This window comes from Numida meleagris, chromosome 5, assembly GCF_002078875.1.
Source record: "Numida meleagris isolate 19003 breed g44 Domestic line chromosome 5, NumMel1.0, whole genome shotgun sequence".
Taxonomy (NCBI): Eukaryota; Metazoa; Chordata; class Aves; order Galliformes; family Numididae; genus Numida; species Numida meleagris.
Genome location: NC_034413.1, coordinates 48,797,671 through 48,824,916, shown reverse-complemented (window position 1 = coordinate 48,824,916; position 27,246 = coordinate 48,797,671). Strand labels below are relative to the sequence as shown.

At 38.7% G+C, this 27,246-nt stretch overlaps 1 protein-coding gene across 4 annotated transcripts in view; it reads right to left on the bottom strand.

Annotated features, from left to right (window-relative positions):
- The window catches only part of ZNF385B (zinc finger protein 385B), a 126,661-nt gene extending 109,988 nt beyond the window's left edge, over positions 1-16,673 (bottom strand). The window contains exons 1-2 of one of the 4 annotated variants that reach the window (XM_021399558.1): positions 13,205-13,316; positions 12,507-12,626 (exon numbers count right to left, since the gene is read on the bottom strand). Coding sequence is in view for 2 of the 4 variants with exons in the window: in XM_021399562.1 (XP_021255237.1) it covers positions 16,485-16,541 (57 nt within the window). In the remaining 2 variants the exon portion in view is untranslated. Of the gene's footprint in view, positions 1-9,318; positions 9,625-12,506; positions 12,627-13,204; positions 13,317-16,484 lie in introns of those variants that run through there. The other 3 variants (XM_021399562.1, XM_021399564.1, XM_021399553.1) reach the window with 3 other exon arrangements.

Here is a 27,246-nt window from a genome sequence, read left to right as displayed (position 1 = left end):
CAATTCAGTAGCATAACAACTGAATTTATCGAGTCCTGAAGTGCTTAAATTGAACTTGGATGTTTCTCTAAATAACGTGTTCTAGTTCAATTGCAGAGTTACTGGACTTAACACCACACAGTTACATTCTAGAGAACGAAATTTCTTCTAAAGAAGGAACTGAAAGAATTAAGGAGATAAAGACTTGGTGATTCCTTTGGTCCTCAGAATCTTCCAGACCCAGTGGATACGAGTTCGATTCTGATTTTGTTTATACAAAGAGAATCAGGCTAGACCATACATAGCTTACAATATCCTTGACTTCCAAACTTCTTGATAACAAGTTCACTTTGATCTGTGTAACAGGAAGATTGTTCTCATTATTTTCAGTTAATTAGTAGATGTCCCTTCAGACTTAATTTCATTCTGGCAGCAAATTGTTCTCCGCCACAATGGCACAAGCATGTTCCTTGAGCATTAAACAGCAAGGACAAAGAGGAAAAAAGAAGAAAAAAAGACGGAAAAAGAAAGATTTCAGTGGTTCTTCAAACAGTCCTCCACTGTGTGTCTACACTGTTACCAGATGTCCTCTTACATAGCTGTGACACCTGAAATCTTGAGTTTGCAAAACAATTTTTACTGACCCTAGAACTCTATTAACGGTAGGCAGTAAACTACATGTTCATTCAATAGACGGTCTAGAAAATAATGTATGAATAAAAGAATTTCAATTTAAGTAGAGGTAGTGTATTTGCAATACGTCGTCAGTTTCTTACAGATTAACACCACTCATCAGGATTTGCTATTGTGGTGCATTTTACAACACAACACTTCCAGCTACATGCTTCGTGACTATTCAGGACACTACACATTGCTGTTTTTTCACCTAAGTTCAGTGCACGCTCTCTGCCTTGCACACAGGCACCTCACTCAATCTTTCCAAATCCCTGACATTTTTCCAGCAGTGCCTTTGCCACAGAGAGATCAGTGTTGAACAAATGAGGCATATCCTCTTTCAGGGGAGCTGGATCAGCTCCCTTCTGTGTAGTACACAGCTGTCAGTCTTGAGAATGAAAACCTCTGGTGCAGGAGGGATCAGACTCAGAGCAGTTGAACTGGCTGCTAATCGGCAACCAGCAGGAAGAACACACTCTTGCTCCCCACTCTTTAGTTATTCAATTAATTCATGACAATTCTTGTCATTTGCATTTCTATCGTAGCTATATAAAACAGCTAAAGTAACTTTGATAAGCTGCACCAACAATGCAAAGGGAAGACTTGAAGCAACCAGAGTAGTGTGCTCACCATCAAAGTAACTCCAGGTTTTCAAATGGGGAGAGAAGTAGAAATAGTAGAATTGGGTTCTACTTGCCCAAATCATCCACTCACACTAAGTCTGGATAATTATAACATATTTCTAGAGCAAAATATTAAAAAGGGAAAAATTACTACATTGAGTGTAAGAAAGTCTGTCATTCCATAACCTACTAAGCATTTAAGCATAAAAGATGCAAGTTATGATTATAAACGCGGCCTGTCTTTTCCAGGGTAGGAGCCCAGCGCAATAAAGTGCAACAGACAGGAACTTTACTAAAATCTGCTCTTTCCTTCTGCCATTGGAATCTTGACATAAAGTGTGACTGAAATCTATAACCTTAACTTCAAATAGGTCTGTAAATTTCAGAGTGATGCTTGGTCTTCCATAAATTAACAGTCCTCCAAATGTATTTCTTGAACATAAAAGACCACTATCCAGGCAAATCTAAACCAGCAATCAAAGAACTCCACAAAGCTTTTCTTTCTTCTTCTTCTTTCAGTGAAGGTGGCTAGAGTTTTTACTTGAAAAAAAAGATAAAAGTTAAATCATCTGACAAAATTATTACTTAGAAAGCCATTCTTAATGGCTTTTGAATGCTGTTCAATTTAATAACATGCCTATTAGGCATAAAATGGACTTTTAAAGATAAAAAACCAGTACATTAGATTTTGTTTCTAAACACAGATAAAAAGGTGAAGTACATCATATTTATTCAAATACTTATCTCTTGCTATTCAAATACAAAGCAACACAAAATACTTGAAAAGGTTCATTATTCTTCTCTAGTTGTTATCACTTTGCTAGTGGGCATCTTGATATATTTGTAGAGCTGCAGGATGTTTCCGCCTCAGCTGAATAACTGATGGTGAACAATGTGAAACACCACAAGTATCAAGCACTGCCTATTTGCAATGGACATTTTCTAGAATTTAGGAATTTATAAAGCATTTAGATCAATAGCTTTTCCACCCAAATATTCATGAGTAAATATTCCCTTACAAATCATAATTAGATTACAGGCAATTCATAAACAGTTGCTAAATTATTACTTTATTAATTTGGATTTTAACCATCACTGATCATTCAATTCAAAAACATTCCCCACATAACGATACCAACTGCTTTGATTCCATGCAGTAACAATGGTTTCAGCATAGAAGTCTGCTATGTAATAGAGAGAACAACGTCAACCAAGATATTTTTCCCCATCAAAAGTAATATTAAGTCATCTCTACAACAAAGTCTTTTCACTTGTTTCTCCTGAGGAAGAAGGAAATAAACAGGAGCAAAAATCTTCCTTCCAAAGAGAGATACTTGCTAGAAAGGAGAAATCATTAAAATGAGCAAATGCTAGCAAATGATAAACAAAGTGAAGAAGCAACAAAAATATTTAGTTGTTTCTGCCAAATCTTGTTTCTGTCAATAGTTCTTAACAAAAAATCTGGTATTACAAGTTTCAGATAAACATTCCTGTTAACCATATCTATAACAAAAAAAGCCCAGAATGCTTCCATAATGATTTAATCTTCAGGAAATACGTTTCTGGTGTTTCAGCTTTGGCATTTCTGAAGCCTGTGCCCTGCTTACTAGCCAAAGTGACTGAGAAGCTTGTATCTTATTTTCAGAAGTAATCTGGGTACACAGGTGCCAAGTGCTACTTACGTTTCTTTAACTAAATAAATAAATAGAGGCCAATACAATGATTGCTTAATGCAATGCAGACTGTTACTATCCAGAACCTTAACTAGCGACACACCAGGCTCCAGCCTTGCCACTAACAAATTTGGCCATAATACACTAATTACAATTCCTAACAATAAACTTCAGTTCTTTCCAACTAGTCCGCGTTTTCTTGATGAAGTGATTTCTGTGACTCTTTATCCAGATGTGCCACTCTAAAGCCTAGAAATCTTCCTCACCTCTTTATTTTCTCCACAGTCTACTTAAGTCTATCCTGCTGATAAAAAATAAACTCCTTTTCTACTCAGTTCCAGGACCACGATTTCATTCTACCTATTATGAAACAACATAATTCGGGATGCCATCAGTGAGAACACTCTACGCTAAGTGAGAAGTTGACTGCCATATGCAAAAATTTAAAATCCAAGTTGAGTAAAATGAAAATGAAAAACACTTTTAGGAACACCCTTCATGGATTTCTTCTGAAGAAAGAAAGGAAATGGATGTCCCTGAGTGAAATTCACAGGTTTCCAGACAATAAGTTTGGAATTCTGAATTGTGCTATTAATGAATGCTTGAAGAAAGCAGAAGGGAAACAATAGTAGCATTATCCTGCATTAAATCCCTTTACAGGAAACCACATAGGCTGCTAATTTCTATGTATAATTTATTTATTTTTAAAGGAGCAGGGAAGAGCTCCTGCATAGGTCCTTGGCTCAAGAAAAGGTTCTAAACAGCACACGAGGGACATGTCCTCTGTCTCTTCTTCTAGCTCAGTAAGAATATGAATAGTATACAACTGAACAACTGTAGCACAAGGGAGAAACAAAACAAAGCAACACACAAACAAAAAAACCACAAAGAACTCAGAATTCCCTGGACATGTAAACAGCTGTTAACCACCAATCCTTCAAGAGCAGGACTTCAAGCTTGTGTACTGATCTGAGCTTAAGTCTCATACGCTGTTCAGAGATACTGCAGACACGACTAAGTGATATGCATTTTGTGATATGACAAAATGCATCACACCAAGAATTCTCGTCCAGCCAGAAGTCTGTCATTTTCACATTGCCTAGCAAGAAACGTTTGCCCATCAAGCTTTCACAGTGATCTCTTTTCACTCCCCTATCTCCTACAACATACTCAATGAATTCAAAAAGTATCGATCCTTAATTTGAAAAAGCATTAAGCACTGATCCTTCACAAACAAAAGCTATACTCAGGGTAGGTCCAAGATCTACCCAAGGCTAATGAATTTAGCCTTTTAGCTGCCCAACTGCTGGTGTCAATACAAAAACAACCTTCTTACGCCCTTACAGATCAAAAAGTACTCTGCTTTCCTCATGTCAGAAAAGAGGAACAAAAAACCTACATCAAAGGGAAATTATTTGGTTCATTTTCTCTTGAAAGACATGTTATGAGCACTGCTCAGAATCCAGCAGAACAGAAAGAGTACAGAAAAAAGCACAGCTTCTTGGCTGAACATTCTGGGTGAGGCTTCCAGAACATCTCAACTCCTGCCTGGCTTTCTGGCTTATCGGCAGGGAACAACATGCTGAAACTCCAGCTTCAGCAGAAGGCTTCCACAGGGTTGCCACAGTGTCAGCTTACCCTGCTCTGCCCTCTTGGCAGGAATCACCAATGACCTTCATTGAAAAATGCAAATTCAAGATTTCCACACAGAGCTTGCCTCGTCTCAAGTCACAAAGTCAAGTCATCAGCATGGAATTGCTTACAACTCTAAACCACTTCCCCGGTTATTTTTTCCTTTTAGCTTACAGTATGCTCTTTTTCAGGATCTTCTTGTAAGTAAACCTGCAGTAGCGAAGCTGCTATCCCCAGAACACTCAAACAATAAAAGATCCTCTGCATTAACATTTATGTCTTCTAAAGGAGAAGAAATTCAAGTTATGGTGCCATGTGAAAATTGGCAATCTGATACAGAAATGCTCTCTTGAAGCTGTAGAGCTCCCTACCAGGAAGCTCTGTCCAGTTTAACTAGCATTCTGGCTCTTGCTTCTCTCATTACATACCAATGTGAAATGACAGGAAGGGAAATATGCAGCAATAAAGACGCTTGGAAAAAGATGCAAGATCTCTGGAGCTGAAAGTACCTTACATGCAACAAAGTCTTGGAACAAAGAACTAGCCAGCTTGAAATGTGACAAGCATATATTTATAGCTATAAAAAGCATGTATAAAAGAATCTCACAAAGAATAAAAGGACAAAGAAAGGAATTCTAGCTTAAGTACTTAAAGAAATAAAACAAGTTTTATATGTCATGGTAGTGACATGTCACACATCATTTTCCAAATGTTCATAACGATGTTTTCTGCCTGGTAGCCTTTAAACATGTGCTGGAGAATAGCAAGCAAATTTATTCAGAAGTCCTAAAATGACAGCAACCATATATTTATTCAAAGGTCCTAAAATGACAGCAACCATCTTTTTTCAAGCTGTATAAAAAACAAGCTGTCAGCTTGCATCTATTTCATGACTACAGGATGCTCCAAAAAACCATGACTTTGAGAAAGTGGCTTTGTTGAACTGATATTCTGCTACCTTCCAAGAGACTTTTAGCAGCAGTCTCCAGAGATTCCACTTCTTCCTCCACGATGATGGAAAAATCAAAAACTGCTACATCCACTTCAGTTTATTTCTTAGCAGGTTGACCTCCAGCTTCTTTCCCAAAAAAGTATATTGGTAGCTGATCAGGATTTTTCCTCAGCACTTAGAGATGAAACCCATCAGCTCTACAGCCCACCAGCTCTTCCATACAAAACACAGATTTTGCCCTCAGTTGACACAATTTGGCAAAATATATATATATATAACTGTATCATAAAAATTGCCCATTGCAGGATCAAGTCAAAATTATGGAAACTCTTATTAAAAGCAGCACAGTTTAAGGTTTCCTAATATACAACAGAGATTAATGTAAACTGGACAAAGTAATCCTAGTGAAGCCTAACACAGTATAATATTAATCACCTTCATTTTTCACTATGAGTAGCTGCTATTAAAGGAATAGTTTTTAACCTGGCAGAGCTAGAATGTTCTCTCATGATTCAGCCTCACTTCTGTGCTGAGGAAGATCACAGAACAGATCCTCCTGGAAGCTATGCTAAGGTATATGGAAGAGATAAAGGTGATATGAGACAACCAGCATGGCTTCACCAAGGGCAAGTCCTGCCTGACCAACCTAGTGTCTTTCAATGATGGCATAACTGCATCAGAAAGAAGAATCATTGTTCTGGACTTCAGTAAGGCCTTTGACACAGTCCCCCCAACATCCTTCTCTCCAAATTGGAAGTCTGTGGATTTGATTAGTTGAACTGTTCAGTGGATGAGGAACTGGTTGCAAGACTGTACTCAGAGAGTGGTCATCTATAGCTTAGTGTCCGTATGGAGATCAGTGATGAGCGGTATCACTCAGGAGTCAGTACTGCCATCGGTGCTCTATAATACCTCTATCAATGACGTCAACAGTGGGATCAAGTGCACCCTCAGCAAGTTTGCAGATGACACAAACCAGCGTGGTGTGGCTGAGACAACTTAGGGATGGGAGGCCTAGATAGGCTCTAGCAGTGGGCCCAGGAAAACCTCATAATATTCAACAAAGCCATCTAAGTCACAGCAATCATCACTATCAGTACAAGTTGAGGGATGAAAAAATTGAGCACAACTCTGCTGAAAAGGACTTGGGGGTACTGTTGGATGGGAAGCTGGACACGAACCAGCAATGCACACTCATAGCCCAGAAAGCCAACCCCATCCTGGACTGCATCAAAAGCAGTGTGGCCAGCTCGTCGAGGGAGGTGATCCTACCCCTCTACTTTGCACTGGTGAGAGCTCACCTGGAGTACTGCGTCCAGGTCTGGAGTCCTCAGTAAGGCGAGACATGGACCTGTTAGAGGACATCCAGAGGAGAGCCGCAGAAACAATCCAACAGACGCAACACCTCTCCTACAAGGTTGAGACAGGTTGAGAGAGCTAGGACTGTTCAGCGTGGAGAAGAGGAGGCTCTGGGCAGACCTGAGAGTGGCCTTTCAATATCTAAAGGGGGGCTGTAAGAAAGGTGACAGACTCTTTAGTAGGGTCTGTGGTGACAGGACAAGGGAAGGTTTAGTCTGGATATAAGGAAAAAGCTTTTTATGCTAAGGGTAATGAGGCACCGGCACAGGTTGCCCACAGAGGTGGTGCATGACCTGTCCCTGGAGACACTCAAGGTCAGGCTGGACAGGGCTCTGAGCAATGTGATGTAGCTGCAGGTGTCCCTGGTCATGGCAGGGGAATTAGACTAGATGACATTTTAGGGTCCCTTCCAACTCTAATTATTATATAATTTTAAGAATGAAATACAAGTTAAAAAACAGCTGCCTAATCAATTTACAAATCATACTTTTTTTTAAAGCCTTCTGTAATACGTATTTACTAACAACTTACAGCAATTCCTAAAAGTTTCCAGATAGACTCTCTAACACGTTCTACAGTTGCATTCTAGAATGTCTCTCCTGAATGTTTAGGGTGCTTCACAGACGTGCGTCAAGTGCACTTTGCCTTTGATCACTGAATAAACACACAGAGTAAGATATCATCAGGGGATAGTAATTTTCCATGTCACAGTAGAAGTTTCTTGCAAAGTGATTTAAAAATTCTATATGAATTTTAAGAAGGTGACAATTTAACATTTTGATGTCACAAATGACAAACGTATGCTTAGGAATGTTATATGAAAAACTACAAAACAACTCCAAATGTGAATACTCTAGGTCACTGGGGACAATTCTCCATTATGATGATCTCCCTAGATTCCCCCCCCTACCTGCTTTTTTCTTTATTTTGTCAGTTGTTTCTTTCTTGTATGTTTTTCTTTCTTGTTGGGGGGGGAGGGAGGGGAGAGCGGAGGTTATCTCCAAAGAACACCTTAGCAGAAGCTATCAGCTTTGACAGAACACCAAAATTCTGGCACTGAACCAGAAATTGACCATTACCATAAAAAGAACTGCTAAATGAGAAACCATGTGCTCAGTATAAAACTAATTTCATGCTTTCAAAAGCACACAGTGGCTTCTAGCAAGATAGTGGCCCTGGGACTTGCAAAGACAGATTGGCTAATACAAATGGTGTGTGCTTCTGATGCAGTCTGCTTAGCCAAGCTTTACATGTACTGGCAGTAAATGGAAATTCTCGAATCTTCTGTCAAACAAATACACACTTATCTATAACTTTGGAGCTGAAAGCTATAAAACAGCTGCCTCATAAATATATTTAGCAGGAAAATGCATGAGCTGTCCTAGTTCCTTATAAAAAAACCAACAAAAAACACAGCAGTCTTTACACAGAAAGCACAGACATTTTTAGCAAGCAAGAAAAACATTTTAATAAGTATTTTTCAGCTTCTTCCCAGAAGCTTCTTTCAGCTTTCTTACTAAAATACTATCAGAAGATCCAAATACAGTCATAGCAGGTCTCACAACAAACTCAGCATATTAGCAGAACAATAGTGCTTAATGAGTTTAATCATTTTGCGTGTTCTGCTATAGATGAAATTCTCAAACTTTCTTTTTTTAAAAACCAGGTACAAAGTTCATTTAGTTCTCGATAATGCTTCTTTCAAGCTGAAAGATTTACTACTACAACTTCCCAGACTACCTTCAGCACAATATCTGTTCCCTTAAATAAAACTTACTGCACTAAATCTCAAATTTAACTGATTAGGGAGAAGCGACAGTAATTTTATACCCCTCTCAAAGCAAGCTGTCAGTGCAAATGAATTATCGGATGCTATCCTGGGCACGACAGGTCATAACTTTTAATATTAACAATGACAGACATAGACAACACGTCAAATCCAGTATACAATTTATTTCCTTCTTGACTTTCATAGCTTATCTGAAGAATCCAACAGCTCTTGTGCTTTGTATGTAATTATAACTATAATTTGAGATTTAACAAGCCAGAAAGCAAGCTCTTGCAAGGGGTATTTAGTCACACTGTCAATTAGTTTTTTTTGTATAACAACAATACAGCACCATCGACACATTTTAAAAACACATAATACACATGAGAAGACACCTACTGAAAAGATGCCCTCTGTAAACAGCAAGCAAGGAAAGGGAGCTTGCCACGTATTTAGAGTTATTCTGAATATTGAAATAAGAAGAGAACAAGTGTATGCATTACATACATTGTCGTCTTTCTTAACATTTCCACTGGAGTAACTAAAATACAAATGACACGCATACAGAAATACTGCTGAACATGTAAGCATTCACTACTAATGTCATATCACAATGCAATTCAGTGAAGTTTAATTAAAAAAAATAATCATACTCACCTCTGCTGGGAAGTCCACTCCACATTATGGCAATAGTATTTAACGAGCTCAAATGGAACTAAGTTACATAAACAAAACTTCCAGTATGTGACCAATATGATCTACAGTGCTACAGAGCCTTGGCTCCAGCCCTGCTCCTCTGTCACAGTGCACTGGCACACCAGTGCAGCTCCAAACCTTCCCAGATGCTGGCTTATAGCATTGCTCATTGAAAATCCTTCACACGCTGGCAACATTTTAGGGAAGGACAAGCACACTGAGTCATTTGTAAAGAAAGCAAAGCAATTTCAGTTCTGTATCTTCACGCGGACGGAAACACAGAGCACTGTCAAAGTAGAAGTCTGAGGTGAATTTATGCTGAGAAACAGGCAACCTAAGCAGTCATTATCAATGCATGAAATCAGCTAGTGATCAAATTCAAACAAACCATAAAAAGGGTATGATTATGAAACGCTTCACAGATCCAGCTCCAAACCACACAGAACGAAGAATCATTTATCTAGCCTGTGTAAATGTTAAAAATAGCTCTGTCTCTTCTACAATGAGCACGAGACAGAGGAGAAGCTGTAGCCTGTATTGTGGTGGTTTGCTACTGGGAAAAATCCAGCAATAAAAATTAATGATTCCTTACAGCTTTTCTAAATAAGATTAATTTACAATTACGCAGATTAACAAATAAGTACTCTTTAACCACGTAACTGACAAAGCCCATTAGATTTATACAAATACGGTATCTGCTAAAAAGAAGCATAAACGCCTAGAGGAATTTCAGCATACTGACCTATCTGTACAGACTGGCAGATTAAGTATTTGTCCTCCTCAAAAGAAAAAAAATCAGCAACTAAAAGCATGACATCACACAACCAATGCCTTTGCCTTTCAAAAATAATAATCATTTTTAAATACTTACTATGAAAAATCTCCATGGCTTATTAAATTCATGCTCTTCCTACTCCCACAGAGCCTTCCCACAGTGTAAATCCTTTTGTTTTTTCAGGTACTTCATTTGTTTTCTTTCCCGAAAAAGGTAAGAGGGCATGTGCCACTGTGCAGACTCACACTCTCAGAGATTTGAAATACACAGTGTAATAAGAATCAGATGTAATCGTGAATCAAGTTTACAAAGATATAGAAGGACATGGGGTTTTTTTTATTATAATACCTGTACAGTTATCCAAACACACCACTGTGTCATGAGACAACTATGAAAGAAATTTTGGCAGGATCTGTTCCCAGATGAGGCTACTTACTATACAGAGTATCTGAGTTATTTTTGCAAGATAAAAATAGTAAAAAAAAAGTTAACTTATTTTTTTAATATTATTTCATTCATTTTTGTATACAATCACTGTTGGAAAGATACAGTGAATAAAAATGACAAGTCCGCGCTTAGAGAAACCATGGCAGGTGACGAGCTGTATTTTTGTTTTGAACTCTAGAACATCTAGTTACTGGACGTCTTGAACATTGGTTCTTTACCACAACATAACTGCCCCTCAAGAGAGATTAAAAGCTGTCAGCAAATGAATTCTGCAGAGATTTTTGATACAAGACTATACTTATGCACACTCATGTGCTTGGGGCTAGTGCAACAAGTGGCAATAGTTGTAAACAATTCCATTTTGAAACCCTTCCCCACTCCACCTACAATAAATTCCTCCATAAGCATTTTCTTTTTTCACCAGACTAGTCACATACCAAGTTTGCTTACAAGTGTCATTCATGTATTCACTGCCTCCAAGAGGATGACGCGGGGACTACGGGTGGATAATTGTTTGAAATCATTGATGACTTGGAAAAAGCATGGCTTGGGGTTTTTTCCTTCAATTTTTTAATGTTTTGCTTTAAATCAATATATCCTCACTTCAAAAAAAATAACAAAAATTTCCCACTATTTTCTTGAATAGTGCCCTTGACAGTTTTTCTTTTTTTAATCTTTACTTGTACTTTCACAACACAGCTACTCAAACACAGACCAAAACACTATGAATACAGTCTGTAGCTATTAGCAAACAAGACCATTTTTAATGTCAGCTCTGTCCCTTGATATTCACTCTCATCATCAACATTTTGTAAGGAGCATTGAGAGCATAAAAACAATCTAAATTCTCCTAATTTCAGAGCGACTAATTACAACTAATCGTAAGAAAAATAGCAGTCATTAAACATAAATGTGTTTCATGTTGCAAGAAGAACATTAACTTAATAGCACATATTTCCCAAGTAAATTATGGGAGATATTCAAGTGATAGAAATAACATAGAGCAGTATACCAAATGCAGTCTTGTTCAGAAGAACAATGAAAAAGGAAAGAAGTCAGTTTATACTGCAGTGAGAAGAGAAATACTAGGCTTCTCAGCAGCTCACTAATCTAAGTTGCATTACAAGAGTATGACTTCTTTTTCTTAATTATATCAGAGGAAGGTAATAATTTATTTTTTCTTCCGAGACTCTAATCTTTGGTTCCGCCAAAGAGACAGATTTTGCCCAGAGGAGGACAGCAAAGAGGCAGGGCAACTTTCTCACAGGTCCCCTTTCTCACAGGGACAGAGGAAGAACGCTCCCTCTCATCACTTCACTTTGCATCTGCACAGCAGCATCTTTCCTCACACCGCTTCCCAAGAGGGCTGTAGGCAGCAGTGAGAGAAGGCAGAACAAGAGCTGGCCTTATACAGGTCTAATAAAGGTTTGGGCACACCACAACAAAGAATAAACCCATAGTGCTTTCCCATTACCCTCTGTAAACTTGCACACTACTTCCATAGCTACATACGCAGGAGTTGAGGAAGATACAGCTCACCAAAATTTTTCAAGATACTGCTGGTTGCTGCCTAGCATTCCTCTGAGTACTCACTAGAATAATTAATAAACATCTTCTGTAATAAAAATTAGATTATCCTTGTCTGCTTTTTTTTCTTCCAGAACAATGACATATGAGCTGACAAGGTATTTCAGGGTCCAGTTCAAGAAGCTTAAAGCAAGCAAAAATTCTGTTCACCATTAAGCTGGTACAAAGCAGTTCAGATGGCAACTATGCTACATGGCAGAAAGCAAGTCTGGGTCACGCTCAGGATTCAAACCTACATACAAAGCCGACTATTTAGGATCTGGTTCTGCCGGCAATCAGAAAATCAGGGAAAAACTCCACTGAAATAAGAGTAATGCAGTTTCCTTTGGTTGTAACAGACCTTAACTTAACCCATGGTTTCTGATCCTCATCACTGATCCTGTGAAGTTGCACTGAACTCGTCCCCTGCCAAGGTGATCTCTTTGCCATTCCGTGAAACAGAGTTCCTCACACATATTTACTAGGGTAAAAGTGGAAACGTACATGTCAGGCTACCTGAAATACTTTCAGAACCACTTACTGAAGTTCATCTAAAAGTAGCCCTTTTTTTTTTCCCCCCCCTAAATCAGATACATAAAAAATTAATTACTAGTTTAAATGAGATCTCTAAGAAAGTCCTTGTCATTCGGCATAGCTGAAGGCACTTGTTAACTCAAGATATTTAGTTTGGGAACCCAGTATGCAGTTTACCTATCTAGGCCACAGATCCTGTAAAGCATGTGTGTCCAACCCGCTGCTTTTGTGTTTCTGTTGTTCTCTTAAACGTTTTAATAAAAAATATATTAAAAAAATAAGTTCCGTTATTTACTTAAACTATACTGTACATTTTACTTGCAACCCAAGACTCTTCACTCAAAGCCACCCAGGCAAGCCAAAAGGTTTGACACTATTCAGAGTGCTGTAGCTGTAAGCTTTGCTGCCTCCATTGCCTTGAAAGGATGCCCAGACTTCCCACATAATGCACCATCACACAAGATGGCAAAGCAGCTCTTAACTTCTGTTGCCAAATGTGGAAAAAATTAAAATAAAAAACCCAACTTCTCTGTACTCCCTTGCTTTCCTCTTGTGCCCAGACGGGCCCAGGACACCGATCAAGTAGGGAGTGGAACGTGTGAAGCAAAACCGGTGCTCTCCGAGGGAGAACTGAGAGGAACAGAACGACGCCGTTCAAAAACCCGCCGCAGCACACATTAACAAACCGTTCATGATCGCTCAGCCTGCCGGTTCAACGGGCAGGCCGGAGGCAGCGGCTGCAGGCAGCACGCGTCGCTGCGGAGCACGGCGCAGGCTGCAGCCCCACCTGCTGGGCGCGGGCACCGCTGCACGGCCCCGGCCCGTCCCCTCGGCGGCCGGCTGCTGGCTGCGGGAGGGAGACGAGGAGGCGCGCGGCCTGCAGTCAGCCGAGCTGGCACCGCGATGCCAGGCCGGTTCCCGCGCCAAGGGAGGGACACCGCTGGGGCACGATGCCGTGCCCAACAGGCTCCCGCCTCCAGGCTGCAGGGAGCTGCTGCTGCTTCTCCTGTCTGCAGGAAGCAACTGAAGTAATTCCCAATCCAAGCTGCACAAGTAGATACACTTGACTTGCCTGAGTTATTTATTTCCTTCTGGCAGAAACCTGGCAAGGCATCAGATATGTCGGGAAAGAGGAGAGGGTACGGCCCCTGGGGACGGTATAGGGAAGTCTCAGCCCAAGTTTGGATAAAACAGGACAAGCAGGGGCAGGTGATTTCACATCCTGCACAAGGCACCTTGCAGACAGTGCAGGCTTCTCTGCAGGCACCCAACTTTCAACTCTAAGCTAAAGAAAGTGAGTTGTCAGGTAAATGCATCAAATCACCAAGGCCTTCTGCTTCAGTCAGTTCATTTCTTGATTCAATCAATTTCACAGTTTGTGAAAGATAAAGAAAAGCAGCTTTGGATCTTTGCTTCAATTGTTTTAATTTTAAATTGCTGTGGAGAGACTGACTCGCAGGTACAGGCACGACTAGTAAAACTGTGTCTAGATTCCAGTAATGGTGGAAAATACCCTTTGAAATTCTCTGACAACTTCACCCTTATTATTAACTTTTAAGTTATGAAGTATTTTAAGTCCAAATGCATAAACCCCATCATCTGTATAATGTACAGTATTATTGCCAGTATTATTATTAATTCCAGATAAGAACTGGAATTCCAGGTCCCATAGTCTCTTCGGAGATTTTTCAGAAAGGACCATTACATAACTTACTCAAAGTTATGAGCAACAAATCGAGGTTATATCCTTAAAACACCTTGGAAGCCAAAAATTAAAAGAATGCGTTATAACAACCTGAAGCCACTTATCACAGAGAGGACCTCAAAAGAGAAGGAATATGAAAATACACCTAACGACTCCTTTGTGTCCATCTGCGTTTGGAAGAAAGCCCACAAACAGCCAGGAAAGCTGGAGGCAGCAGTGGTGCGTGGATGGATCATTTCTGTTGCACAGGTTCAAAACAGACAGGCCTGTAATCTTGGTCTCTGTATTCTCAATATACATCTACAGGCACGTGTATTCCCTTCCCAGTCACCTTTTTAACAGGAGTATTTATTTTCCATTCATCTTATGAAGACAGAGGAAAAACTCCACCATCGATTTGCAGAAACCTTTTTGCAGAAAGCTGCAACTGCTCACCAACTGGTTCATCAGAAAGGTACATAGTTGTAACAGTGAAGCATGACAAGGGCTATTTGCTTTCTTCGCACGTGGAATCAAGTCTGTTCACTGGTGAGGTGAGATGAACAGAATTGTTCTCTTACCATCTGCACAATTAATTGTTTACAGTGTTAGCCAAAGAAATGGGAAAGGCAGACTCCCATTACAAGAGATAATAACACTCCAGAGGATGTGGATTAAAACTGAGCCTGGATAATATCAATTTATAAGAAAATTAATTTCTACTTATTTTTGAAAGGTGTTCTTTGAGAATGACATTTCGGTAAATGCTGTTCCTCTAGCATCTCTTAAGCATTATATTAAGCTGTCTATGCAAGACATTTTTTCTTCTAAATGCTTATGACACTAACATCCTTCAGCTATGAAAAAGCATACCTATTTCAACATGGACTGGGTAGACTAGTGTAAGGTACTAAATAAGTAGCATGTGGTCTAATACAGAGAAAAATGAACAAAGCATACTGCTAAAAAAAAAAAACAACAGGAGTTTTAACTCCTATGCCATGTGGTAGCCCCAAAGAGTGTGTTCCACCAAACTTAAGAAAATGCTGCAGTGAATTTTATTTGTCTCAGAATCAGAAGTATGATTTGCTGTACCTCTATTAATGTGAGATGTAAACGATGCTCTTTAAGATCAACCTCAGCCCTTTTGCATGCTACAGAATTTAAAACAAAATAAAAAACCTAACCACCCAAACGTTGTTCAACAAAGTAAATGGAAGGGGAAAAAAAGAAAGTATCTACTTCAACTATCAGTAAGAAAAGCATCCTTAAAGTGCTGTAACAAATTTTCTTCACTGTTTTTGGAACATCACAGAAAAAGGATAATCCTGCAGCAAAATCCTTATACACTGAACATCAAAGCAATAGACCATCTGGCATACCAGGACCCCTTGTAGAAAGGGAAAGAGAGTCACAGTGTCCTTTCCCTTACAACTGTAGCAGTTCAAACTATTTGTTCAACGTGTTCAACTTCCTATATGCTTAGAGAAGTAGAAATATAATATATATTAGCCAAGTCTAACAAAGAGAAAAGAAAAAAGGTTGTGCTTTTTTAGTGTAATATACTTTGCAATTTCTCACATTGCTTGGGCAAAATACATTTAGTATGAACGGAGGACTTCTGTTTTGCCCAGTTAATAAAAAGTATTGTTTCAAATTACTTCTCACTTGAATGAGTATAATTAAAACTAAGACCAGTAAAAGCAGAAACGATTAAAGGACCAGGTTGTTAAAAGTCACAACTCTTCTCCCTTCCTATCAGTATACTTCTTTACAAGTTTCTCCTGCACATACAACATCGTTCCAGAACTTTGTTTTTTGGGAAAAAAATGGATGAGAAATGCATGACTCTTTGAAGCCAGTACAACTACTTTTAAATATCCCATAATCTCAACAACATAAGGCCCAACCCAGTCATTAATCATGCACTGACATAATACTGCTTAAATAAAATCGGCTTCACAGGAGAAGGAATGCACCAATAATTTTGAATATGACAAAATATTAATTGCTAGTTTTAATCTATATTATGTTTAATGGTTATGCAGGGTAGGGAAGATAGAGTTTAAAAGCTTCCTTAAGTTTCTTGACCAAAATCCAACATTTTTACTGATCATGTACCTGTGCTTGTACTTGCAAACAAGGCGCCAGGAGCTGCACTTGTAGGGAGCTTTCCATTATTTAGTTGCTTCACTCTTTTCAGGTGAGACTTGCCATTGTAATGAACTTGAGCTTGTGCTGCAGAGTTCAGCTGTATATTGCACACTTCGCAGAAAGAAAATAATATCTTCTTTTTTTCTTTGCCTAGTTGATAGTCCTGCCTGTCATTTTTCAATCCTTTTTCTTCAGAGCTCCGTAGAACAGCTGTCTGATTCATAATCCCATCTTCAAAGACACGGTCAGGACTTAATGGACGCTTCATACCTACAAAACAAAAAGAAAAATGTTACTGGAAGACAACTGGTGATGCTTAATACCATATCAGTATTTTTGTTTTCAAAATGCAGTAAAACGATCCAAAAACCAATGCTAATACATAAAGTTCCACGTTGCAGAAGCATCTCTTCATGGAGATGCATGCATTTTTGACACACCTCAGAGGCAAGAAATAAGCTGGGTAGTATCTCAGACTCCACACCCAGTGACAACTCACAACTCATTGCTCTGTTCTGCAAGCTCTCTGTTTTAAAACAGGTTAATTATTGCATCCCCAGCAGAGGTTAAGATCATCTTCATATAAAATCATAGAATCATTAGTGTTGGAAAAGATATCAAAAATCATCCAGTCCAACCACCTACATACCACCAGTATTGCCCATTAAACCATATCCCTGCACATCTCTTGAACACCTCCAGGGACAGTGACTCCACCACCTCCCTGGGCAGCCCGTTCCAGTGCCTCACCAGAAGTTTTTTCTAATATCCAGTTTGAATATCCCCTAGTGCAACCTGAAGCCAATCTCTCTCATCCTATCACTAGTTACCAGAAGAAGCAGCTGACTCCCACCTCGCCACAACCTCCTTTCAGGTCACTGTAGAGTGCAATAAAGGTCTCCCCTGAACCTCCTCTTCTCCAGACTGAACGATCACAGTTCCCTCAGCCACTCTTCCTAAGACTTGTGCTCCAGAGCCTTCACCATCTTTGTTGCCCTTCTCTGGACACTCTGCAAATGCATTTCCTCTGTCACATGACAAACTGGTTCCAGAGCTTTTGACTTTCCTGTGCCCATAGTATTAACTGCTGCCCCAAATACAATTATTCAACCAAAACGATTTTCTTTAATTGTTATTTAGAAGATAGTAAAATGTTTGAATGAGACTAATGAACACTTTCCACTTTCATTTACACCCAAAACTTCAGCCCTCATACAAGCATTAAGACGTCTATTATAGATGTCTATGTAGATCAGTCTATCATTGACTCTCAACTCCTTTACTATTACAACTGTTGTACAGAGAAATGCCAGCTCAAAGTTCATCTTGTGGGAACTAAGCAAATCCATACCAAATGGCAGTCCCTGGACAAAAACTGAAGAGTCTGAAACATGCATTTGTCCCTAGAGAAAAAATCCTCATCATGATAAATGAACACTGAACAAAGAACCTGTTCTTTGCTTAGTTCCCACAAGATGAAAATATAAAAATACATATAAATATATAGATGTGTGAGTCTGTAGGTACACAAATGGTTTAAGGTTATTTAAAGGATTGTTTATATGGAGGGATGGAGTACTTTGTCACATTCCTTAATCTAGCCCATGCTTAAAATGCTAGTATTTGTACAAACTCCTCCCCAGGCATGAGTCACTCTTCCAATATTCTAAGTCAGAGTTTGTAGTCATGTATCTGTTTCACACAGCTCCCAGTTCTGTCATCAAATAAACAAAAAAATACAAGCAGTACATTCATTAAGATGTACATCAAATATTAAAGCTAAAAAACATTATTGCAGGTTCCAGCTACCTAATTGCTTTTTAAAACACATAGGAGTGGATCCTGAAAAGCTAGGCCAGACACTGTCGCACTAAATCATTTAAGCATAAGTATCATATTTCAAGGCAAGCAACCAAGATCCTCGACTCTGCTGAGCTTAGATGACATTTTCATCTGAAAATTTAATCTGCTCAGAGCTTTGGTATTTGTTTCTTTTCAATGCATTTTTAAACCATAAATAACCTCCCCCCATGCCCTTTGTTTTCTGATTTCTATAATTTTGTTTTTACATTGCTGCTGTAGCTTTTATTCCCTAAAGTAAAAAGCTGTGGGGTAAAATAAATATATTAGTTTTTTAAATTCTACTAACATTAGAAAAAAAGATTTAGTAATAAAATAGGTAACAAAAAACTCAGCTTGTCAGAGATTTCATAGCTTTGTTGGCAGAAAGCAAGTAACGATTCAATATGTAATTCAATAATTGTCTCAGTAATTCAGTAAACTTTAAGCTCTTTATAAAACTCCATTAGCGTGGATGCATTTAAAAGTGGCAGAGGCTTGTATCCGCATTGGGAAGTGACGGGGATCAGAGGGACAGATGCTCAGTGCAGACAGCTGGAGTGGAGCGCCTCCAGCAGCACTGCAACCTGACAAGGGGGGACTTTGGAAAACAGCAGCGTGGCATTGAATTAGGCCACTGGCACTGGAACATGGCATGCACACACCCCCAGACTGCACAGTTCAGTTTAATTTCACTCAAAAATAAGGTCTTTCAGTTGGCAAAGTCTGAGACTGCTGTGCAAGATGCACCAAAGCAAAGCAAGTTGGGAAAAATGAGAAGAGTTCCTCAAAAGTGCATTTCCAGGCTGACCCAAACTGTAATTTCATGTAGACACACCCAGAAAGAGCAAGAGAGTAGCAAGGACTTGAACACCGCAACTCTACCCTAAGACAGCATCCCAGCAGCCAGTCCAGCAAGAAAATCCATCTTCACACAAAACAGAGAACTAAAAGATACATAAACAGAACAGATTTAAACTTGCTTTTAGTACAAAGCACCGTCTTGGCTACATTAATAAAGAATAAATGAGAAATACAGAAAGCAATATCTTGCTGCTACTTAAGAATTAAAAATAACAAGCTGACATTTTAAAATAACTGCTTAAAGTTGTCTAAATTAAAAGGCGACTTTGTTGCAGGAAGCATTAACCTCCCCACAGCTGCTGGGAGCAGCATTTGCACAGCACTTCATAACCAGTACCTGCACCAAGCATCTCCAGCTTGGCTGCAGGAGCACAAGTAGCTCCATGCTGTGATGGGTCTGAGACTGGAGAGGGCCTGTACATGCAGCCAGCCAAAGAAGTCTTTGACCAAAACCAGCCAGCCCTCAGAAGTCTGTCTGTTCCCATGTAGAAATCCCAGCCTTCCTCTTCCTGGAATGTGAGACCTGAACATTTGGTACAGCAAAGCGCTTCAAATAAGGTATGACATAATTGGAGGCAAAGTCACGCTCCTGCCTGCTGTGATGAGCCAAGAGGACTTTGTGCCTGCACTGAATGAGTGCACAGGTGGCATCTGGGACTAACTGGGGAGCTGCACCACCTCTACAAACTGATGCAGGCATCTTCCCAACCTGTCCTGCAGCCAAGAATGGTTCAACACACTGCAAACATGCAGGCATGGTCACAAAACACCTTCCTTTCCTCTTTCAAATTGCTCTCAGAGAGAACTGCTCAACTCCTGGCCATTTCTGTAGCTCCTGTGAAGTACCTGACATCTTTAAAATGCCATTTGTAAAGATACTTCAACACAGGCAGCCTTGTCCAGTCTCTTAGAAAGTGAAAACAGTGGTGGCAAATATCCACTAGGACTTCACAGCAGAAGCACCTTTAATACAACAATATATCTTCTACCATAACTGACCAGTTTCTGTGGTGTATGTCTGTCCAAAAAAAAAAAACAAAAACCCAACACAAAACCCACACACTCAAAAGACAAAAAAAAATTATTATCTGAAAAATCCTGCCTTCAAATTCTGTCTCTTTTTTTCTTTAAAGTTTTGGTTGGAAAAACACCTTTAAAAATCTCTGCTGAAATGTCCTGACTCTAAAATAGAAGTACAATTGGCAATGAGTCATTGTGAGAATCTCAACGTGAATGCAGATGCATGTCCCAGGAGACAGCCTTCTAAAGAAAGGTTACCTAAACGCTTCGCACTTTTATGAAAGGAACTTGTACATGAACTTACACAAAACCAACCTCACAAACATAACTTGGGCATTCTTCCTAACCTCTGCGCTTGCCAGATACTTGCATAAATTCAAATGACTAGGAAGTTTTTCTTCCCCCTTCCCAGTTAAGAAAAAAAAAAACCTTTCACTACAGAGATTCTGAGAGTTCTGGATAGTATTTATTCTCACTCACCAGGAGTCAGATAGGAAATGGGGCGATTTAGTTACTCAGACTTTTTGCACAGCTCACTAACATTATCATGTAACAGAGGCAGCTACTTGAGACTACAGTCAGTGAGCTGAGAATTAAGAGAAGTTATACGATCGCTGTACTCTGCAAAATCAAAAAAGTCCATTTAGAGTAATTGTTATCTATGGGATTTTGAAGTATTTAGAATTAGGTTTAAGACTAAATATAAAAAATACAAATTATTAAAAGTGAGAAACGATGGCAATTATCGTATGGGCAAAATACAACAATAGTTCAGTATATCTGTGATGGGCTGGTCAAGTTTACCAGTTACTTATGTTCACATTTAATTCTACATAAATATTTACTTGAAAAATAAAGAGTTTTCTATAAAACATTTGATGAGCCCTTAAAGAATGTGTGATTTTCAAACAAAATGATTGAGTCCATAATTAAAAAAGGATATATCTATACATGTTTACATACAGCATCTCCTCATGAGTTTCATGAGAGCTGATCCTACATTTAGCTCAGCTTTAAACAGTAAATTAAATGAGCAAAACTTTTCTATAACGCAAATATGCTTTCCCTACAAAATACTGCCAATCTACATAGGTCGCTCCAAAAGTAATGCTTCCTATTCGTTTCCATGGAAAGTACAACAAATTCAAAGAACACAATAACACTGTTTGATACAAAACATTGTTTTTCAGCATAGTCACCACCATTCAACTACACATTTTTGCCAGCGATGAACAGTAGCCTGCATGTTGTGCTCATAAAAATCTGCATGGCTGTCTGGAACATGGCTTGCCCTTCATCTCACTGTCACCACTGCTGAAACGCACCACCCACCGCCTCACTGTACTCACATCCACTATTTGGTCTCCGTAAACATTCAGCAAGAGTTGATGAATATCAGTGGGGTGCCAGTTTTTCCACATGGAGGAATTCAGTGACACACCTTTGCTTCATACACATCTCCACATCAGATGCCATTTTGTCAGAGTTCCCCTCTGCTACCATCTGTCACATGGCAACAAAACGTAACAGAATACTGTTTGATAAGGTTCAATCTCTACTGCCGTATTTCCAACATCCACCTCTGCTGTCATGGGCCAACATAATGAAACAGGAGGCATTACTTTTGGAACAGCCTCTGTACACGTGTAATCTTCAGTTAAAAGACTCAAAAATTGCTGTTCCAAACACTTAACAAACCAAATCTGCACAAGCTCTATAACTTGGACACCAACATATAAAAATTGTGAGCTTTTAAACTGTACCATATGCACCCCTCACAAAAAAAAATATATATACATAATTACATACAGGACTGTTATTCAAGAGAGCTATTTCATTTTTATCTTTCAACAGACCAACATTTTTGGCGCCTTTCCCAGACAAAGCTGATCACGGGGATGGAGTTGAATTCACCTTTGTTCAGGTATTATTGCAATATCTGCAAATCGCCTCAGCTCTGTGATGACATTGCCCTCCTCTTGCCTGAAACCGTCTTAAATTCTCTGCTCTGTGTAAGGCAACAGAAGACATTCATTTTAAAAGCAACTGGCTATAGCTCCAAAGTCAACATATATTTTAAGCATTATTATTTAGTGTATAACCCATTAATGCTTTCATTTAAGACTAACAGATGTAATTTGTTTCCCACTTTTGTATTTGCCCCCACTTTTGTATAAACTGGATACAGCTCACTGCTTGTTAAGTCTCAACAGCAGTCAATAGATGCCAACCACAAATTAAAATACTCCATCAGGAAGCACAATGCCATGAATCACCCTGAAGTGACTCACGCATTACAAAGATAGTGCCATATCATTGTAGCTGTATTTACTCAATTACTTAGAGAACTAGACCCAATTAAAAATTGAAAACTGAGAACCTGAAAACAAGAAAAAAGCAGGAAATGAAGAACATCTATGTACGTTCGAAAACATCCAATTGATCCAGAAAATCTAGGTTCATAAAGGGACCATATGACATCTTTCACATGTACTTGTAAATTCTGCTCCTTTCTCTTGCAGAACCAATTTTTTGGGCTCCCTCCAACTCAGGATATTCTATGACATTAAGTTCTTCTATTTCAAACCAGATATACTCCATTTTACTCTGATCAAAGTCGTACTCATACTGCTTCCTCACATAACAGCTTTTAGATATTTGACCAAGTTGTTACCAGACTAAACAATTTTTCCCCATCACGCTTCATCCTGTGTACAGAACAGATCTTTTTGGATAGATGCAAGCAATACCACAGCAAGAATAAATTAGTGACTTATGACACCACATTAAAATTCTTAGTTGTCATGAGATACCCTGTTTGGATTTCTGAAACCACATCTTCTTGGCCTCTTTCAGCTGGGAAAGAAATCTAAGCATGGACATTCTTTATACTTGAAGCCCAAGGCAATTAGCCTTTCAATTTAGCTAATTTATTTTTAAGCAGAGTTGTGCTTTCAGAGGAGCTACAAAGAAGTATTATATATAGCATACTGCTGTAGGTGAGAATGTGCAAATCTTTACTCAAAGGAAATAAGCTTTTGGTTATCCTAATGAATTAGTGATGGTTACACGAAGCATTCTTCTCCTAAGCGCTCGTCTAAACTTTTGCACTGCCCATTCCTAATTAGTTCATACTTCAAAGAACCACTATGCTGGAAATATGATTAGAATACCAGTCCTGTGTGAATCTCTGCCAGGTAAGCAAAATAGAAAACTTACTTTAACTGCTCACATAGAGCGAAGAGAATTTTCTTCGTTAGCCTTTGGAAATAGTCAAATTAGATATGGAAGGAAGAAATAACAATTAATTGGCTTTCTACATTGTTACATTTTCAAAAAGGTTCATTCAGACAAGTGGGGAGAAAAAAAATAAAAGCAAGAATCAAGACAGCCTTGTGCTGTACACTTCATAAGCGCCTCCGATGAGGAAAAGCTATGTATGCAGATGGAAGAGTGAAGTCTGTGCCTAAGCCGGGGTCCCACACAGGAGCATAGGTCCTCAACTCTGCCATAGAACGCTCAAAACAAACAAACAACCCAACCAGTTCAAATATATCCAGAGTACAGTCTAAAAGGAACTCAGTAGAACGGCTTTGGAGAAGTCTTATGACCTTTCTTAGATTTTTAGACAGTATTTCCCAAACATAGATAAACTATGGAGAGGCATATGGTTTGCACCATCTGGGCAACAAGTTCTATTGGGATACTGTGGTGAATAGCATATGCATAGTGCCTTGTGCTCAGTATCCTACAGTGTTAAAAAAGCACTAGAGACTATTTTGAAGCCAACCTTGAAAAATCTCCCATATGTTTAAGGGACCGGTTTCCTTTCAGAAAGCGTGTTCCTCTTTCTTTTGGTACAAATCAAAACAGAGAACCGCCATGTTTAATCTTTGTCTTGTTCTGAAATTCCTCAAGGAGGCATCACATTCTGCAGTGTCCCCACCTGTCAAGCTATTTACTATCTTTACTTCTACGTCCCACCAACTCTTCTTTACTTCTTTCATCTGCTCACAAAGGACACATTTTGTTTCAAAGCTACAGTAAAAGCTGGACTGTTCAGAAGAGTTAATACATTTTTATTCCTTGCATCACTTAAAGAATAACCAGTAAATCATGCACATCAACCAAACACAGTTAAATACAGCTTTAGTCAGCAAGTATTTGATACTGGTTTATCAATGGGAATAAGAAGTCAGTTTGCTATTCCTATGCAAGAGAAGTTTTGAATGGTGTAGCATGACAAATGGCTGACAGCCTCTACACTAACACATTTCAGAATATTTAACATTTGAACAAGATTATCTTTAAACTACAAAAACAGATGGTTGTTTCTCAACACAAACATTAGCTGTTCAGTACAAGGTAATTCACAAAATGGAAAAAATTCAAGTAGCTAGTATTTTGCTTTGTTCTACCAGCCCTGAAATTGTCCACTTCAAGGAAACCTGAAATTACACCTACTACACTAGACTGAGAGCTCAGCTAAACTGGAGTAAATAAAATCACTCTGGATTTAGATTATCCTAGACTGACTGCAATTGCATCTGTCCATGATTGTAGCGTCTTCTAATTACAAGCTTTCCTCTTCAGCCCCCTTACAGATTTCTGTCTTTCTTGACGTTAACAAGAATAGATTTACACATGGGCTTATTTGCCAAAGAGATGCGTCCCACCCTGAAATGATGTATCTGACTGCTGCCAAGAAGGCTAATCAAGTCTGGAGTCCAGACATCTATCCTGATTGTGCGTCATGAAGAGTAAGTGGCTTTCCTGTATCACAGTAACACAATTTTGCTTGATCAACCATCTGACAAGTTGTTACCTACTTCTTGGGAATCTGTCATTATACAATCACACATTACATTAGATTATTAAATATGTGATTATTAAGAAGATTTTTCTAATTGTGGAAGAAAATGTCGATACTCAAACATCCAGCCTATAGTTGCACAGGGCTTTTGCTCTCTCCCTCCATGTTTGTAAGTCTGCGAGAGAGTAGACCTGCCAGGAAAACAGCTACTCAGTTTGCTTTAACCAAACATCACTGATGGCCATTATCAGTTTGTATTTAGATCACATTTCATTCAGGAACTCTAATCTTTTATCAAAGCCCTAAACCACAAATATTCTGAAATTCTAACACAATACAGAGGAAGAACGGAAAAAGTAAAATAGAACAGAGTCTTAAATGACTTCCCTGTCAAACTAAGCCAGGATTAAAATATCTCACATGCCAAAATGCCAAGCAGCCAGTAAAAAACAAAAATAAGATTAAAAGTAGGATGCAACATCATCTCCGCAAAAGTATAATAAAAAAAATAATAAAACTGCTGAATTTTCTCAAGTAAAAATGAGGTATTCAAGCATTTTCTTGAACATATTCCCAATTCTGCCTGTTTTCACAATCTGCTTACTTAAAACTAGGGAACATTTTATCAATTCACAATTTAACAAAATATATTGTATTACAAGATATATATATATAAAATATATTGTCTCTAAGAATTTTCTAAGATCATTTCCTATATCTTCAGAATTCTACAAAGTTGTATTGTATTCTTGCATTTTTCCAAATATTTCACTTAAGTATTCTCTTAAACCAAAGGATTCTTCTTGTTTTCATCCGCAGCAAAAAAAAAAATCTACATTGAACAATATAAAACACTAATTAGCCAGATTTTACAACTAAAAAGATCTGAAAAACTTATGAATGCAAAATGGAGCATATTTAATTTGAATCTGCCTTCAGTATCATATCCAAATAACCGTGGTGTTTGTTTTTTTTTAAAGAACAAATTGCTTTAGGATGTTTTAGAATATCTTTTTAGGCAAAATTCAATACCGCTATGTAAAGTAAATCACTTGTAAGTAACTAGAAAGTTGTTACAAAATAGAAGGTACTTCCACTGAAGCATCTATTTTTATTACAAAAAAAAGTTTTAGGAATGAACTTGCGGGAATAAAGATAAAAATTCGCTGACATAATGAGAGATTCCCACAGGGTGTTTGTACCTGGCTGTTACTTTATCGTGCCTGAGCATTATCACATTTGAGGAACATGTAAAGCTTTGGTCACAGAGAGCAAAAATCATTTCCTTCCTTTCTTAAAAATACCAAGAATTCACCCAGCCATAAAAGGAAGCCTCAACAAAAAGGCAGAGTAGACAGCCTTCATGTTCTGCACATGTCTGACAATACTAGACGCCGAGTATAATTTGTACTTAAAATCACTAATTCAGAATAAAGCATGGTAATACTGTGAAAAAGCTCTTGAACACAAGAGCAAGGACTTTGAAGACTATGTGGAAGGAATAGCTGAGCATGAACAAAGAACAACAAAAAAACAGCATGAGAACGAGACCAGTTTGCTTGACTCTACTAAGGATACGAGGGAGAGAAAACCATGCTCAGAACAGCAAGCATGGCCTGTGGCCATGAAGACCAGTCCTAAGGTGCTCTTCAGAAGATGGCCCCAGCTAAGTAATCCTCAATAGACTGTCAACTGCCATTAAAAATACTGATTCTTGTTTGGAACTGAAAAGATTTTGAAAGCCGTGCTTCCTTTTAGTATAAAGGTAAAGAGACATGTTCTGTATTATTAACAAATTCAGATTTATGGTCAAGAGAACCACCCAGCTGGTAAAGTGACAGCCCACAAGAACACCTAAAGGGATCACTTAGCTTGAAGTCATCTGCAGGAATGGACAAGGTTCAAGTTGGCTCTGCTTCGAACACATCCATTCACTTTCCATTTTCCGTGTTTAAAAGAATCACAAATAAGAATATTTTGTGCTGACATGAAGCACAAAGAGATCCCCAGCATTGCTGAAGATACAAGACCACTCAGATTCCACTTGGGCTTGCACAGATGTCTGCTAACCTCAAACTGTTGGTCACCTCAAGCTTTTAGTGACTGCTGCTTGCAGAAATCCATCCTGACTACCTATCCTATGCCACGCTAAAATGCACACTGGAATTCACAAAGAGTGAGGCAGCCTTTTAC